Here is an 18,825-nt window from a genome sequence, read left to right as displayed (position 1 = left end):
TAGTGTAACTGCCCAAGGTTGTCAGTTTTAAATGTAGTTGCAGTCATTGAATGCCAGTACTAATGGGAAAAAGTAACATCATAACTTTTAATCAAAGTAGTCTGTGGCTAAGAGTCATACATTAAGTGTTCTGCAGAGTCAAATACCATCAAACATTCAGTAATTCTAAAGCTTCTATAGTCAAACATACAATCTCCATTGACGAGACGTTCAGGAAACATGTCATTCATACATGCAGGAAGGGATAAAAGTGAGACTTGTCAGCACTGTTCTAAGGGGAGTAACTCTGCTTGTCCTAAAGAAAAGAGCTGATGTGGAGAACTTCTGTTGAAAAAATCCAATTTCCATCATTAACATTTTAATACAGGCCTCAAGAATAATTATCAACCTATTCTACCCCAGGTCATCACGGGGGAGACAAGCATGGGTTGTTGAAGACCTATTCTACCCCAGGTCTTCATGGGGGAAACAAGCATGGGTTGCTGAAGACCTATTCTACCCCAGATCTTGACGGGGGAGACAAACATGGGTTGCTGAAGACCTATTCTACCCCAGATCTTGACGGGGGAGACAAGCATGGGTTGTTGAAGACCTATTCTACCCCAGATCTTCACGGTGGAGACAAGCATGGTTGCTGAAGACCTATTCTACCCCAGATCTTCACGGGGAGACAAGCATGGGTTGCTGAAGACCTATTCTACCCCAGATCTTCACCGGGGAGACAAGCACGGGTTGCTGAAGACCTATTCTACCCCAGATCTTCATGGTGGAGACAAGCATGGTTGCTGAAGACCTATTCTACCCCAGATCTTCACGGGGAGACAAGCACGGGTTGCTGAAGACCTATTCTAACCCAGATCTTCACGAGGAAGAAAAGCATGGGTTGCTGAAGACCTATTCTACCCCAGATCTTCACGAGGAAGACAAGCATGGGTTGCTGAAGACCTATTCTAACCCAGATCTTCACGAGGAAGACAAGCACGGGTTGCTGAAGACAAGCCTACTCACCTGCCAATGGAGGATGATGCTCCACACCAGTCCCAGGGTCAGCTTGGCGTTGCCATCTACTATGTCATTGCTGCTGATATTTACAAGTTTTATCTGAAACAGACAACAAATAAACATTGACAGTTCAAACAAAAAATATTCCAAATACCTCAAACATCTCGTTCTTCTGCTCATTTTATTAAAAACTAACACATATGTGAAGAATCTCTACAAAAAACAACACAAACGAAGAAGCACATTTCAAATTTTTAACTTCACGTAATATCTCCGGAATTCGGAGACAGGCAAACACTGAAGGCTTGAAAGTGACATGTGGCAGTGTGTTGCTGAAGAAAAACTCCCCCCAGACAGCAGGCCAAATACACATGCCTGGCAAGACAACTGAAGGCCCATCTTGAAATAAACAACACAAAAACACAGGAAGGGGACCAGCATCTGGTGTGATGTTCATCACTTCTTGTTTTGCAAAACTTTCAAAAGTATTTACTCCCCAGTAAACAGACACAAAGCACCCAAAAAGGAGCATAAACTAACAAAATTATTATTCACAAACGATATTTCTAAAGATAAACACTCGAAACCTGAAGGAATCACAAAATTGAAAACACACATAAAAAGCCCAGCGCAAGGGTGAAACCATTAAATTATGTGTTACCCTGACAACCACCATGCAAATTACTTCTCTAATGTTCAAGTAGCACTCCATCATGTTAAGTTAATCACAGTTCAACTTTACAGCAAGAAACAGTCCTGGCTGCATGAAGATCCCCATCCCCATATATATACTGTAATAGATTTCAAGTTCAGAGACTAATAGTGTTTTACATATAATTATACTGAAATCAGAGCAGACTGGCCTAATGGAGTCTTTCAGTGCATGCACTTTACATATTGTTTTACATAATAATATAGATATGCTAATACACCTGCATCAGTGAGGATCAGGACAAATATACATCAATGTGACCTCACAACTAGTTCTCCATAGGGCTTTGTTGATCGACAGCACTTGTAGCCTACCAGGGACTTATCCAGGATTCCATACTAAGAGCCCTTGATAGGCAACTTGGTAAAATATTGTGACATTGTTCAAAATAGGACTTTTATACTGTTCATAATTTTGTAAATTCAGAAAAATTGAGAAATGTAAAATTCAAATTAGGAATTTTTACTGTCATCTGTACTGCTTTGGGCATACGAGATGTGCAGATAAATTCCTGTGTACAACCATGGTAAACAAAGGATAAATACACAAATGCAAATAAGTTTTCACATTTTATGATATTTTCTCATTAATAGTTGACCATTTTATGACATGTTTATCAAAATGTGGAGACTTTTCAAAATTAAAGCGTCCCCAGGGAGGTCGAGCACTGTTGGAACTAGTTGTCTGGCCATCATCATCGTGAAACTGTGACAAATATACTTCTGATGTGCAAAGACGTCTCAGTCCACTCAATCATTCGTTGGAAATGGCTGTCTGCTTTACTTATGCATGGGCCTCACTGTACTGTGAAGTAATGTATATATAGTGTATCAGGTGCCTACAGCTATGGCTGGAATTGTACCATGTGTTTACAGTATATTCTGACGTATTTGACATAATAAGCGCCCCGCTCTAATAAGCGCCCACGGCGATATTTGCTAATATATTGGCTAGTGAACAATCCCAATTAGCACCCCTTCAGATTGATCAATGTACACAAGACTTATTTATTCGCGTATAATACACACTCGTGTGTTATATGCACCCTTAATTATGGGCAGTTAAATTCTTGAAAAATATATCTCTCGTATATAAACATTTCAGGCTGTCAGCATAAACCACGAAATTTATCTTTCAACTATTTTTCGACCAAAATAATATTCTAATAAGAGCCCACTATTTCTAATTTTGAGAGTGCCCTGGGCGCTTATTACGTCGAATACGGTATATCTGACTGAGTCTTGGGATGTGCTACTCTGTCACTTCCTATCTTGGGAAAGCGTGTTTTGTTGGGAGGTGGGCAGCAATCTGATAAATGAACGTCTGCGGAAAGCTCGGAATATATATCCTGTCCGAAAATACACCTGCATTCGTGCTCAAGGATGGATAACATTATCAATATTCCTATTCGTTCAATCATTGTAGCACATCTGTTGCACAGTGTTTACTCAAAAGAAAAATTCTTTTGGCAAAAAACTTCACAAGTATAGTGTGCTAACTGCTCACATGGTAAAACTGATTCCAGCAATTATAAAATTGTACTTTAAAAAACAAAATTATTAGGTTTAACAAAATAAAAGAATTGATTCTCAGGCAATGTTTTTTGAGTGAGTGAGTGAGTGAGTGAGTGAGTGAGTGAGTGAGTGAGTGAGTGAGTGAGTGAGTGAGTGAGTGAGTGAGTGAGTGAGTGAGTGAGTGAGTGAGTGAGTGAGTGAGTGAGTGAGTGAGTGAGTATGGTTTTATGCCGTTTTTAGCAATATTCCAGCAATATCATGGCGGGGGACACCAGAAATGGTTTTTGAAAATATAGTGTAGGTTGGAGGTGTCTTTTTTCCTTTTTTGGTTGTTCAAACTAGTATGTATTATGTAACCAAATAAGCAATTGTGTACAATCAACCTGAGAAAGGGCCTCCCTACATAAATGCATATCTTGATGAGTAAAATACTGGAATACAGTATTTGACTACCATTTTATTTGGAATATTTAAGGATTTTAAAAAAATAAAAATTAAATGTTATATTTATTTGTGCTACCGTTGCCATGCCTACAACATAAACTACCATTAATTTACAGTACTTCTGCTATTAAATCTTGACAGCAACAGCAATATGAATTCACAACAGAACATTATAACCTTTTATAAATACAACAGTTCATTTGACATACTGTGTACTTGAACGAATCAGATTAAAATACAACAGACATGTACCCCTAAACTGTGTACCCGTGAAGATTCTGGGGTAGAATAGGTCTTCAGCAACCCATGCTTGCCGTAAATGGTGACTATGCTTGTCGTAAAAGGCGACTAACGGGATCGGGTGGTCAGGCTCACTGACTTGGTTGACGCATGTCATCGATCCCAAATGCGTGGATTGATGCTCATGATGTCAATCACTGGATTGTCTGGTCCAGACTTGATTATTTACAGACCGCCGTCATATAGCTGGAATATTGCTGTGTGCGGCGTTAAACAACAAACCAACCAACCAACCTAAACTGTGGCAAAGCTTGTGCAACACCAACCAAACAAGCACACTAATTCTGCATGTGTAACTTTCACAAAACCTTTGATGAAGTATTCACAAGCCATTCATCCTCTCAAGCAAGTTGAGGCTACGGAGATTTGATAAAGAACACACAATGACAGCTCTGCCCCTTTTTCTCCTCTCAATAATTCAAGAGTCTTGCACCCTCTGCTGTAGCCTTCCACCAAGGCTGTACTGAAAGAAAAACATGGTTGTATAGCAATTCTATCCTCCTAATAGGCAAGTCTAGATATGTGACAGTCTGAGGACTCCTGTCTCTAAAAGGGACATTTTGTTCTTAATATTAACATCACCTGGAACTTATGATTTAAACAGATGATTATTGCCTTAGAGACTTATTCTGTAGTACAGATCACATGGTTCACTTTCCCAAGACCGGAGACCCACTGGAGCACACCTGTCTGCGATACATCCTCACAGACTGATCCCCATACCAGCAGAGTGAGTGAGTGAGTGAGTGAGTAAATGTGTCAGGTTTAATTCCCCTTTGAACAGTTTTCCTGTCATATCACTAGTCAGCTTGACGTAGGAAGTAATGACGAGGAAACTCCAGTCACAGGCATTCAACACTTCAGTGAAACCTTGATCAGTGGCCATCTGAGATTCAAACCCATGACCAGCGGGTTCTACCACAGCACAGGAACTCATTGACTTGCACAAGTCTCTAAGGCAATAATTGTTAGTTTAAATCATAATTTCTAGATGATGTAAATAATAAGAACAAGTTGTCCCGATAAGAGACTTGAGTCCTTTGACTGTCCACATATCTAGACTTGCCTATTAGGAGGATAGAATTACTACACATCCATGGACTTTTCTTTCAGTACAGCCTTGGAGCAAGGCTAAGGAACTCAATGCACAGATGTAGATGTGCTACATTAGACCACTCGGCATCCATACTCACTTATTTCAGCTCAAACTCTTATTTGGTTTGTAGAATTCTAAAACCTATTTTACACATATTCACTGGAGGCAAATAGTTCCTCAAGGTTATTGCTCTCTGCAAGAAGTATCCATGTGAATGGTCTTGTCGTTGTTTGAAAGGTCATCAGGGAATTGTGTCCTTCATCTTCTGTGTGTTACATGTGTTATGGAAACTAAACTTGTTTGATATTCTGACCTTCACAGCTTCACAGCAAACTGAATTGTTATTTGATGAGAAACATGACAAAAAGAAGTTTTGTTTTCTTAAAAATTATGAAAGAACCAAACGATGATATAAACATGAAATTAGCCACATGAAGATCATAAAACATCTGCATCTCTTGAGACCCCATCAAAAGGATGTCAGGGGGTTAAGACATGGTGAGGTGAGGTGAAATGGGGTTTAACGTCGCGTCCAAGGTTATTGCATTTATATAGCGACGTGCATGCATGTGTATGTGTGGATGCTTGTACTAGTCCGGACTGATGCCGATTTATAGTGCTAGCACACTGAGATACCATGCCGCAGTTTAACATGAATACCACACTCAGACACAGTATACTGACTCCGAGCTGACCAGTCCTTGTTTTAGCCCCTTAATGCCGAGCGCCTGACAGGGTAACAACTAGAGGTGTAACGATACGGGAGGGTCGCGATACGATACGTATCCCGATACAGGGGTCACGATACGATACATATCACGATACAGTGTTTACTGGTACAAGCTAAGCAAAGTTGCTGTCTTTCTGCTATCTAAAAGATGTGACAAGTACAGTTGAAGAAGATATAAGGTGTTTATTTACTGTTATAGCAAATTGTCAGCAATACAGTATGTTTTACTGAAACAACAAACTGGCTTTGAAACTGTTAAAGTATTTCATGGGCGCACACCCCTTTTTATTTCGAAAAAAATCTTTATTTCTGTATAAATTACCACCAAAGACAATAATAAATAGATCTTAATTGTGCACCCCCACCCCTTTTCAAAAAAGCTGTATCCGCCCATGTATTTCATCTATTTTCTTGAGTATAGTGCGCACCGATGTATAATGCGCACGCCCCTCTAGCGGGTTCAATATTTTGGAAAAAAAAAAAATGAATATTATGCGCAGAAAAAAATTACACCGTACCCCTTCAACGAAGTCCGGCAAACGAACGGGTGATGAGAAACTTCGTCAGTACAAATTCGTAATTTGAGATAAAAAATCACCAGACATGTTGATTTACCGTTTAAATTGTATTTTTTGTTCAGCTAGGCATTGTTTTATATCCAGGGATTAAGATTACCTTGTGTATTTACTCGTAAACTAAGCCGGACACAGCAATCAGCTGTACATGTACACACGTTTTCTTGGAATCTACCGGTGATTCGGGCAAGACACACCCAATGATATAACTTTACAGTATTTTAATGCAAGGATCGGCAAAAGTTGTATCTAAAACTATTTTTTGATCAGGAATAATATATTCCAATATATTGTTAATTTAGATGCAGCTTTTACTACCGTATATGACCGCGGATAAGCCGACCCCGTAGATAAGCCGAGGTGTTAATTTGACCATTGAAATACGAAAGAAAATGATATGACCCGCAGATAAGCCGAATCAAGAATTGAAAGACAAAAAACACTGCGAAGTCGGACTGCAAGACATGTGCCGGTACTCGCAAATATTCAAAAATATAAGATGAAAAACGTTGTAATTATATTGAAAAAGTCATTATTATTTCTAAAAAAGATTTAACAAACCAGTCATCCACTTTCATAATGTGGGAAGCTGTTTCTCGTGGGTTTTTTTAATCTCATAATGATCGTTATATGTTGCCATCAACAACCAAGCGCCATTTTGTGAATCGGTGTATATAGAATTATGAACCCGTGAGAAAATATATCAGCTGGAGCGAAGACTCGCAGTTTGAATTCAGCATCGTAAGCATGGCGTTTTTGTTTAAAACTCATGATGAAAATGTCAGTCTGTAAAAATATACCAACTTTTATAACCCCCTTTACACCACTATTGTATGTTAATCCAATTGAATTAAATAAACTATAATACTATGAACACATTGAATGACCATCACTTACTCACAGGCTTCTCCAGTTTATTAAACTAATCTCTCGAAAACAAAGGAATTAAGCCCCTACTCCCAAACACGATCGCTAAGCACCCACAACTTGAAAATGTTTGTGTAAACAACATGACAATACCAATCGGCCCGTTATTATCAATGCTCATTTCTTTGTGTACAGTGTTGCTTTAAACAACAGGAAGCAATCACAGTGGTCACCGTTCGTGACGTCACAGGTAACAGCTGATCACATGTTTTTGCAAATGGCGAACGGAATAACTCGCCGATACAGTTGTTTATTTGCCTCTTTCAATAAAGGTAGACACTTGTTCACTATCAATTTATGAACTTTGCAAAACGTACGTAATAGCTATTGGCGATTTTATCTGGGGATTATATATTATAGCTGTGAATTACATATATTGTTACATGTAAAGATTGTGGAGTTTACGAAGAACGATAAACTTTGAACATTCAATTGAAAACTTATTATCGGAAGGAGTAACATGCATAACATTTTTTTAATAATGACAACATTGGTGTATAATAATAACTTTATTGATAATTTATAAGAATAATGGCTCTAGTCGTGGCAACTTCCAAACTTTCGGGAAGTTGTAATCTATCGGACCGTCATTCAGCCGATGTTTCTGACAGATCACGATCTGAAAAATACTATCACGAAAGTGTATCCCGTGGATAAGCCGACCCCTTTCTACAGAATCTTTTTTCTGGTCCTCAAAATTCGGCTTATACGCGGTCATATACGGTAAACATATTTAAAATAATAATAACCCTAAGCGAAGCAGCTGATCGCCATTGCCGGGTATTATTTTTTACATGGAACCAGTCTGACCAGTCACCGTCAAGGCTCCCATGCACGTGATCGCGTGATCGCGAGAATTACGTGTTGACATAGAATCGTCCAACAAAAACAAATCTGACTTTTAACGAATCAAAATATGGCATTTATGATATATGTATCCATTCTCTGTCAACTAAAATTCCTTTCAAGGCGTCAATAGCGGTAATCTGACCGTGGTTGCTGTTAATAACGGTGAGTTGTGCGATCTTCCGATCGCTTCACACACGATTTCGCCGAAATTAATTATAACAATATTAAAAGGAATTTTGAATAGAATTAATGAAATTAGTTACAAACATGAGTCCAGATATACAAAGAACACTTTTTTTTATAGCCAGACAGTGTAATTACATGAATAATTTGCGAACTTCAGTATGGATTTGTTGACATGGTGTTTCCGGGGTTACGTGCTCACGGTAATGTCTTTCCATGGGGGAAAAACATCAAAACTCATTAATTTGTGTATAATGCGCAACCCCTTCTACACAGCTGTGTTTTTTGGAAAAAAGTGCGCACTATACTCAAGAAAATACGGTAGGTATAACTGCTGTTATGAAAATATCGTATGTATCGCGATACATGCTTTCCAAATCGATGCATCATATCGTGGGCTGTGCATCAGGATACAATACTGTATCGCCGTATTGTTACACCACTAGTAACAACAAGTACCTTCTTTTAACATCTTTTGGTATGACGCGGCCGGGGATCGAACCCCTGACCTTCCGCTCTCCGGGCGAACGCTCTACCACTAGAGCATGGTGGTTAGGCCAAGACTTAAATCAAAGTAGTTACTAGTTATTGTGGACACATTGAGAAATAAGGACATATTAAAGCATTGTTACAAAGAAACATAGTTCTATTAGTCTAAGGGGGACTGTGCTCTTTGGCGAGGTCTGGACTCTGTAATTAGCGCCATTGGTTCTGCTTGACATTGTCATAAAATTGGAATTGGAGACAAATAGTTTAATGACTTGCTGTGTCTGTCAGTTGGCTCAAATCTATTCTCCATATTCTTTTTTTAAACACATAATATTGTCAGACAAATGGATTGTAAAACTTCCATGGTTGTCTCCCTTTAAGAACTCATTTTACATTGAGAAACAAAGGCCCTGTAGAGGTCCACGTCACCATCAAGTCTTTCTACATATCTATATAGGAGTGTTCCCGACATACTTCATTAACATTTTTATTCTTAACGCAGCAAAGTGTCTTGTCTTGTTAACGCCGAAAATGACGGCAGTCTGAAAATAATCGAGCCTGGAGCAGACAATCCATGCCAGTGATTGATATTATGAGCATTGACTCACACAATTGGGATACGATGACAGGCATCAACCAAGCCAGCAAGCCTGACCACCCGATCCTGTTCAATAGGTCGCCTCTTACGACAAGCATAGTCGCTTTTTATGGTAAGCATGGGTTTCTGAAGACCCATTCTACCCCGGATCTTCACGGGTCGCAGCAAGGTGTAGCAAACATAATTCTTCTAAAACCAAACACGTTTAATCTTGCCTGCTTTACATCCTTCTTCATACAGTGTGGTATAGTTTCATACATGCAAACATGTATGTGGCTTGATAACTGGATTGATATTCTAAATAGCAAAACAGTTGTTCGTATCTAGATATGTATCATGAGGTGAGGTGAGGTGAGATGGGGTTTACCTCGCGTCCAAGATTATTGCACTTATACAGCGACGTGCATGCACCTGTGTGTATGGCTGCTTGTACTAGTGCGGACTGATGCCGATTTATAGTGCTAGCACACTGAGATACCATGCCACAGTTTAACATGAATACCCCAATCAGACACAGTATACTGACTCCGAGCCGACCAGTCCTTGTTTTAGCGCCTTAATGCCGAGCGCCAGACAGGGTAACAACAAGTACCATCTTTTAACGTCTTTTGGTATGACGCGGTCAGGGATCGAACCCCGGACCTTCCGCTCTCCGGGTGGACGATCTACCACAAGACCACGGAGGCGGTCATATGTATCATGAACAACATAAATCCTGAGTTTAATCAGAGAATTTGATGACTACACAAATATATATCCTCAACAAAGCACCTCCCCTATCTTCTATACACCATTGTATATTTGCACATCTTGTGGAATGTATACATACACGATGATCTGACTAAAGGTATGAACACATGGGTCAGGACTGGTATGGTCGCTGCCTCCATATAACACCTCATATAGATTTACCGTATTTGACGTAATAAGCACCCAGGGCGCTCTCAAAATTAGAAATAGGGGCTCTTATTAGAATGTTATTTTGGTGAAAAAAACAGAGTTGAAAGATACATTTCCTGGTTTATGCTGACAGCCTGAAATGTTTATGTACGACAGATATATTTTTCCAGAATTAAATGCCAATAATTAAGGGTGCATGTAACACACAAGTGTGTATTGTAGGCGAATAAATAAGTGTTGTGTACATTGATCAATCAGAAGGGGAGCTAATTGGGATTGTTCACAAACCAATATCTTAGCAAATGTCGCCGTGGGCGCTTATTAGAGCGGGGCGCTTATTACGTCGAATATGGTACATTTGGTTTCGTATATGGGTCAAGAACTCAGTAAGGTCGCTGAAGCCATATAACAGCCCATATAGATTGACAGATGCTGGCCAATGGTCACCAGCTGATGAAACTCCTGTATCAATAGCGACCATCAGACCTACAAGTCCACCAGGTGGCGCTCTTCAGAGAGTTGCAACATGCTTTTGTTAGCTTCCATAATGACCTTCAGTACCCACACAGTTTGTTCTCACAGAATGGGAAACACATTTGGATTTCAACTTTTTTCTAATACGGTACTTTCTATGTATCATTTTGGTTATCAGTACATATATTAGTACATTTTGACTGAATTAAGTATTGGTATAGGTACCAAAACATCACACTTAAACATAATAAAAAAATAATGTTATTATTTTAACAATCCTGCCTTCATAACGACTACAGCTCCACAAATAAACTGCAAGTGATTACATGGCATATGATATGCTAACCAAACAACTTATTTTGCGTTCATGTTTTTGCAACCTGGACAGCAATTAGGCCATGCCCACTAACAGACCACTGTTACCTGATTGACTGATAACAGGTGACGAAAGCAATGTCAAGCCCACTCTACTGATGCCAATATATTATGAAACACGGTGTTGGGATACTGTAAGCACATTCATAGGATGCAAGTACTTTTGATTAAAGCACTTGTAATCAGAGCCTCTAACATGTAAAGTAGAAAACAAATATATGGAAGCCTGTTAGGGCCACTTGTATTTTTTCGTCTTTTTCTTGAAAACTTCAAGATGCTAAGTTGAAATTTCAAGATACATAAGTGAAATTTCAAGTTAAAATCTTAAAATTGCAACTTATTATCTTGAAATTTCATGATCATTATCTTGAAATTTCAACTTAGTATATCTTGAACTTTCAACATAGCTTCTTGAAATTTCAAATAAGCAACTGCTTAGTATAAATTTCAAGTCATAATTTTAAAACTTTAACTTATTATCTTGAAATGTCATGATCATTATCTTGAAATTTCCACCTTAGTATATCTTGAACTTTCAACATAGCATCTTGAAATTTCAAATTAGCAACTGCTTAGTATAAATTTCAAGTCATAATTTTAAAACTTTAACTTATTATCTTGAAATTTCATGATCATAATCTTGAAATTTCCACCTTAGTATATCTTGAACTTTCAACATAGCTTCTTGAAATTTCAAATTAGCAACTGCTTCGTATAAATTTCAAGTCATAATTTTAAAACTTTAACTTATTATCTTGAAATTTCAGGATCATTACCCTGAAATTTCAAAGAAGTATATATCTTGAAATTTCAACTTTTTATATTGAAACACAGCTCCTTGAAATTTCAAATTAGCATCTTAAAATTCCAACATGGTATAAATTTCAAGTCATATAATCTTAAAATTTCAACTTATTACCTTGAAATTTCAGGAGCATTACCTTGAAATTTCAACTTAACATATATCTTGAAATTTCAACTAAGCATATATCTTGAAATTTCAACTAAGCATATATCTTGAAATTTCAACTAAACATATATCTTGAAATTTCAACTAAACATATATCTTGAAATTACAACTTAACATATATCTTGACATTTCAAGAAAAAAAGAAAGAAACAAGTGAAGACTTCCATACATATGACATGACAACTTTAATACAAAACGAGGGGTCTGGACTGGTGCCAACAATGACATATGCCACAAAACAGTCCAGTATTCATTGAAAGAAGATGAGATAAGTATTATTTGTGACACATTCAGAAATATTCAAACTATATCATAGCTGTGTGTGAATAATCAAGTCTGATACAGCTAAATGAGTTATGACATCATATAATCCAGGCAGTTGGAGTTCATGCACAGTCACACCTGATCAGAAAATACGAGACTAATATTTCGTCCCAGAAATAAAGTTATCTTATTAAGAAATATATATCTACAAAAAAGAAATACATAATGCAGATAAGGCCCATGGCAATGCTTAATTTCAGGCTTAGCTGAGGCAATCTAGACTTGCCAAATCATTCTAGACTTGAGTTAGATCCTTTTCTAATTTATTCTCTTGGGTCTGGGAGTCAAACAATGAAAATACCAGAAAAAAAACTAATTTTGTCCCAGGGTGTGAAAACTAATAATTGTTTGCAGGACATGCTGAATATCCTGGAATAAAACGTATATTTTGATGACAATAATGCAGATTGCCATTTTTTATCAGAGCATATATGATGATGTTATGATGGTCCTCATTAAATTTGACCCTAATGTTAAATACACCTTCTCCATGCCTCCATGAAATGAACCAATCATTGGGAGATAAAACATTATTTAGATGATCATCAATGATGAAACCTGAACCAATTCCTAATACCATATACAACTTAATAAGCACCCAGGGCGCTCTCAAAATTAGAAATAGTGGGCTCTTATTAGAATATTATTTTGGTGGAAAAACAGAGTTGAAAGATAAATTTTGTGGTTTATGCTGACAGCCTGAAATGTTATATACGACGGATATATTTTTCCAGAATTTAATTGCCCATAATTAAGGGTGCATATAACACACGAGTGTGAATAAATAAGTCTTGTATACATTGATCAATCGGAATTGGAAGGGGTGCTAATTGGGATTGTTCCATAGCCAATATATTAGCAATTTTCGCCGTGGGCGCTTATTGCAGCGGGGCGCTTATTACGTCAAATACAGTACTGGGTCTCAGAACTTGCTGTTCTTTGGTCACAGTATTTGCAGCCAAGTCATGAATTTAATGTCGATTTGATAACTAAAACTGAACAATCATAATGTTTGTTTGTTTTCCCTTCAGCAACCCATGCTTGTTGTAAGAGGCAACTAACAGGATCATGTCGTCAGGCTCGCTGACTTGGCTGAAGCATGTCATCATATCCCAATTGCGTAGATCAATGCTCATGATGTCAGTCACTGGATTGTCTGGTCCAGACTCAATTATTTACAGACCACCATCATATAGCTGGAATACTGAGTGTGGCGTTAACCAACTAACAAACATTAACAAACACCACACTCAAAAATATTACATCAATAGGACGACAGCTGTATGGAATCAAGCCTCGACCAGACAATTAATTCAGTGACTGATATTATGAGCAATGATCAAAGCCATCAATCCATGTCTTACCACCTGAGCCATTAAGTCACGTCTTCCGACCAACACGGGGGACCAATTCTGACCCCGAAACTCTATGGGGGCCCTTTCCCCTGCAATGAATACAGTACTCTTTTTCAATAAGTGTACTTGAGCGATGTTTCCCTGCCCTGACAGTGTGACAACAACCAACAAACAATAATTAAACACAAACAATCCATTAGTAATAACACACACATATTTTCACCAAAAAATGAAGAAACTAACTACATATCAGGCCCACATGTTCTGAATTCATAACGAATGATTCAAGGACCGATAAATCAGCTATCTTCAGAAGCTCCAACTATCAGGCCAATCAAACAATTTAAGGTCTGATTGGCTTAAAGTGTGTTTTGAATTTCAAGCAATGAGCTTCTTAGGTTAGTTGAAGTGAAAATGGCCGTTTTTACTGGGAAATGGCTTCTGATCATCGGTTCAATGCAATTGATGTCAGCTTGACTGGAGTATTTCCAGGAATCTCACAAGGTCATAACCACTGAGTGGGCATCTCAGGGCAAAATGTGTCTCAAGTGTCTAACAATGGTGCTTATAGATACCGGTAGCGATGGTAACTAGCATAGGTTGCCCGATAACCCTTTCTTTAAAACAGTTCTCTATTTTAAGCTGATGTACAATTTTATGGCCACATTTCTTTCTCAAATGACAGTGATCGAAGAGGCAGTTACACAAACACTATTGGTCACACAACTACATGTACTTCCATTGTAACAGAATACCCCTGACATCCTGTTGCATGAAACTCTGATAATTAGCACTTACAAGCAGCAAGCATTATACTCTCCACTGCTATGAAGAACGTAAAAAATAATTGCTTCCTTTTTCTGAAAAAAAAATACCTCCAACTCTACACACAGGAAGAAATAATTGTGTTAGAAATTAAATTCAATGGATGCTTACCATCAGACATTTTCATTATAGAATTGTAAATTTATATCAGTACCATGTATTTAAAATGGCACTTTTCAACATCAAAACAAACCCAAAATGACACCCTACTCTCAATCTTGCAGAATCTAACCATGTACGAAGGCAATGTTTTTTATATACTATTCAACATTTGAATGGGATACTGAGATATTTTATACTGTGACAGAACTTATTGAACTGTGTATTTATGTTTAATCAACTTGAAATGAAACTGCTTCAGTTCCATGGAAAATTTGAATACTATTTGTTTAACAACATATCCAAGCAATACGTCACATTCAGACTCCACCTGTATACTACCTGTCCCTATCAAAAGTTGAGTGTTATAGTTTGGTTTATAGATAATAATTTTACCAATAAGGAATAAAATTTAAAAAAAGAGTCTCCTTTCATCCCTGGGTTCAAGACTTTTAATTACTTTTGGAAATGAAAAAGTTTCTGAAACAAACTGTAACACTTGTAATGAAAACTTCAAAGTGGGTCAATAGGAGAAAAACAGTGACTTAATTTTTTTAATTTTTTTCGGTGACTTTCTAAGAATTAAAGTGTTATTTCAGTCATTAAAGATTATGAATAACTTTCGTTTATGTAAGGCTTAATTAATTGTGCAGTGTGTTGTACATGTCAACAGTCAATCAACAGTCAAGAGAGATAACTCAGATTTACAAAGTGCAAAAGAAGTATGCTAAAAGCTTCACAAGACTTACCTGAAGATAAATGTTCTAAATTCACAATATTATTGCCACTCAAAATAGGTGTTCTGTGCCAACAAGTGCCAGTGAGAGATAGGAAACAAGGGAGATCACTCTAACATAATAAACTCACATAATCACATTGACTCAAGATCACCCTTACTACCTTTTCTAAATAAAGCTACTTTCTTGAAAATGCAGATAATGTCAGTATCTTAATCCACAAGCATAAACTGTGTCCCTTAAAGTCTGACGTCATGATGACGCAAAACCCTTTTTCACTAAGCTAAAATAATCACACAAGCATGTGAGGCCTGGATAACGGCTAAATTAACACTGTTTACATCTTCCTCATCGGTTTCCACAGAACCAGTTGTCATCACACAGGTGCTGAGCAATTACCAACAAAATCCCCACTAAAATCCATCACAGTTGTAGCCACAGGTAGCGAGATAAGGCAAGCCACGTCTCGGCAAGGGAGATGACTTCATTAGCTTGTCAGTACCTGCATAAACATGCTGCTGTCAAACCTCTCGGTGCAGCGTATGTAGTCAGGGTCTTACTGAAGACCTGGGGAAGACGAGGATGTTATTGTTTTGAACCTGCTGCAGGATGTGTTGTCAGGGTTAAACTGAAGAATGGGGGAGACGAGGACGTTATTTTGTCGAACCTGCTGCAGAACGTATCATCAGGGTTTAATTAAGAACTGGGGGAGACGAGGATGTCATTTTGTCAAACCTGCTGCAGAATGTGTCGTCAGGGTTTAACCTATTAAGACCTGGGGGAGATGACGTTATTTTGTTGAACCTGCTGCAGTGTGTGTAGTCAGGGTCTGACTAAGAACTGGGGGAGACGAGGATGTTATTTTGTCAAAGCTACTGCAGAATGTGTAGTGAGGGTTTGACTATAAGAACTGGGGGAGACAAGGACGTCATTTTGTCAAAGCTACTGCAGAATGTGTAGTGAGGGTTTGACTATAAGAACTGGGGTAGACAAGGGTGTCATTTTGTCAAAGCTACTGCAGAATGTGTAGTGAGGGTTTGACTAAGAACTGGGGGAGATGAGGATGTCATTTTGTTAAACCTGCTGCAGAATGTGTTGTCAGGGTTTAACCTTTTAAGACCTGGGGGAGATGACGTTATTTTGTCGAACCTTCTGCAGTGTGTGTAGTCAGGGTCTGACTAAGAACTGGGGGAGACGAGGACGTCATTTTGTCAAACCTGCTGCAGAATGGTAGACTGTATTGAGGGCTTCCATCATAATGAGGAGCTGCTTCCTGTAACTATCACAGAGAAAACTTAATTTCACACAACTTGTTTTTGACATTTGTCATGATTAACAGACAAACAGTAAATGTTGACAGGTCACTACAGTAATTTATTGGTAGCTTAAAGATCTTAACTTCTTAAGCTACATTTCATAATCTGGGCAGAATTTTATGTATAATAAATACTCACTATATCATGATTTATGACTGCTAACGGTTTACACTAATGTGAACTCTGTAAACATCTGGTGGTAATAAAAATGTGTGAGTCAGTTTAGGTTATTTTACCAACACTGCAGAAACACCTTGAAGTGAGCGAGACTGTCAGTGTATGCTGCTGTCAGCCATCATATTGAAATATACTATGGCAGCCTCACACAGTCTGTGATCAGGTTGGACAAGACAAACAATTCATCCATAACCTACACCACTAGGGTACAATGACACCCAATCAGTAGGTTACACACTGAAAACAACTGATTCCCATTGACATTTGATAAGGAATTATAGGTATTAGGGATTTGTTCTGTCATGGAATCTCCATGGAGTTGAGAGTTGAGGCTATACAGACATATGTACCCCCTTAGAGAACAGAACTCCTGAATGAGACGAAACAGCATTAACCACTGGGCTTCCCCAGTGCTCTTGTCAATCACTGGATAGTGCGGTTTTAAACAACAAACAGACAAAACAGTGCCACTGGGACTGACAGATGTTTGATTAAGGTCCCTTCATTAAACAATGTTTTGAATTCAATTTCTGGTTCCCCTGCCATGATATCGCCGGAATATTGCTAAAAGCAGCATAAAACCAACTCACTCACTCACTCTCTGTCAATAAGAAAGTAAATGTTCTTATATCACACAGGAAATACAATAATGCTCTGAAAATATAAGCCTGGGCCAGGCATGAGCAGAAACCAAAACAAATGGGGAACAGTGACATGCCTTTGTTTAACGCCACTCAGCAATATTCCAGCTATGTGAAGGCGGTCTGTATATAATTGAGTCTGGACCAGACAATCCAGTGATAGACATCATGAGCATCAATCTACGCAAATGGGATACGATGACATGCATCAACCAAGTCAGTGAGCCTGACCACCCGATCCCGTTAATTGCATCTCACGACAAGCATAGTCGCCTGTTACGGCAAGCATGGGTTGCTGAAGACCTATTCTACCCCGGAATCTTCACGGGTCTGACAAAGAAATGCAATCAGCAAGGCAACTGTTTGGGTACTGGGGAGATATCCTGCACTAAAGTCACCATGGGGTAGGCTTTTTTCTTGAACAGCAGCAATTATAAGGTAGCCAGTACTTAGTTAGTGCTTGCATATAAACTAATTGCTTCAAAAAAGGATGGACTTAAAACTAAGTATGAATTTACAGAAATATACCAAAACATCTAATTGGATGTCAAAAGTCCGTTCTGAAGTAAAGAGATCAAAGAGAACCCTGTTCAGACCATAAGCGCCATGTTGAAGAGCTGCCTGTAGCACCGTCATGTCTAATTACCATCTCAATGCCATGGTACAGCAGATCATTATGACATGCTTTGAGAGAGCTATGTAGAGGAGATGCAGGGGCTGGCAAGCTGAGAGGCAAGCCTACACTAATAATCTAGTTTCTGACAAGCATAAAACATCAATGTTACTCTAAGTGAGTATGGTTTTTATAGTATTTTCTTCAATAAAATGCATTTCCCACTCTTTTATTAGCATATATTGAGTGAGTGAGTTGGGTTTAACGCCGCTTTTTAACGGTATTCCAGTTATATCGCGGCGTGTCAGCTTAATGTGGGAGGAAAGCCCGAAGTGATGCAGGTCTCAGACGTTTACCACTTCGGTGAAACCCACGAGCACGGGTATGGTGCTGACAAACCTAGAAACATAATTGGGGCGAACCGGGATTCAAACCCACAATCATAGGTTTCTGGGGTGCCCAAGGGACGCAACTCTGCACAGCGAATCGCGGCGCCTTAGACGACTGGGCCACCCGTGCCCCCTTATTAGCATATATTGAGTGTGAGTGAGTGAGTATGGTTTTACGCCGCTTTTAGCAATATTCCAGCAATATCACGGT

The 18,825-nt window shown here is 38.5% G+C and overlaps 1 protein-coding gene across 5 annotated transcripts in view; it reads right to left on the bottom strand.

Moving 5' to 3' along the window:
- The window catches only part of LOC124111021 (dystrophin-like), a 480,101-nt gene that overhangs the window by 354,161 nt on the left and 107,115 nt on the right, over positions 1 to 18,825 (bottom strand). For all 5 annotated transcript variants that reach the window (XM_048383638.1, XM_048383637.1, XM_046470561.2 and 2 more), the window contains one exon: positions 1,009 to 1,101. In XM_048383638.1, the coding sequence (XP_048239595.1) occupies positions 1,009 to 1,101 (93 nt within the window). The remainder of the gene's footprint in view (positions 1 to 1,008; positions 1,102 to 18,825) is intronic.

Source organism: Haliotis rufescens, unplaced genomic scaffold, assembly GCF_023055435.1.
Source record: "Haliotis rufescens isolate VD_foot unplaced genomic scaffold, xgHalRufe1.0.p SCAF_5, whole genome shotgun sequence".
NCBI classification, from domain to species: Eukaryota; Metazoa; Mollusca; class Gastropoda; order Lepetellida; family Haliotidae; genus Haliotis; species Haliotis rufescens.
Note: the sequence above shows the minus strand (reverse complement) of the source record. Positions and strands in the feature narration are given on the sequence as shown.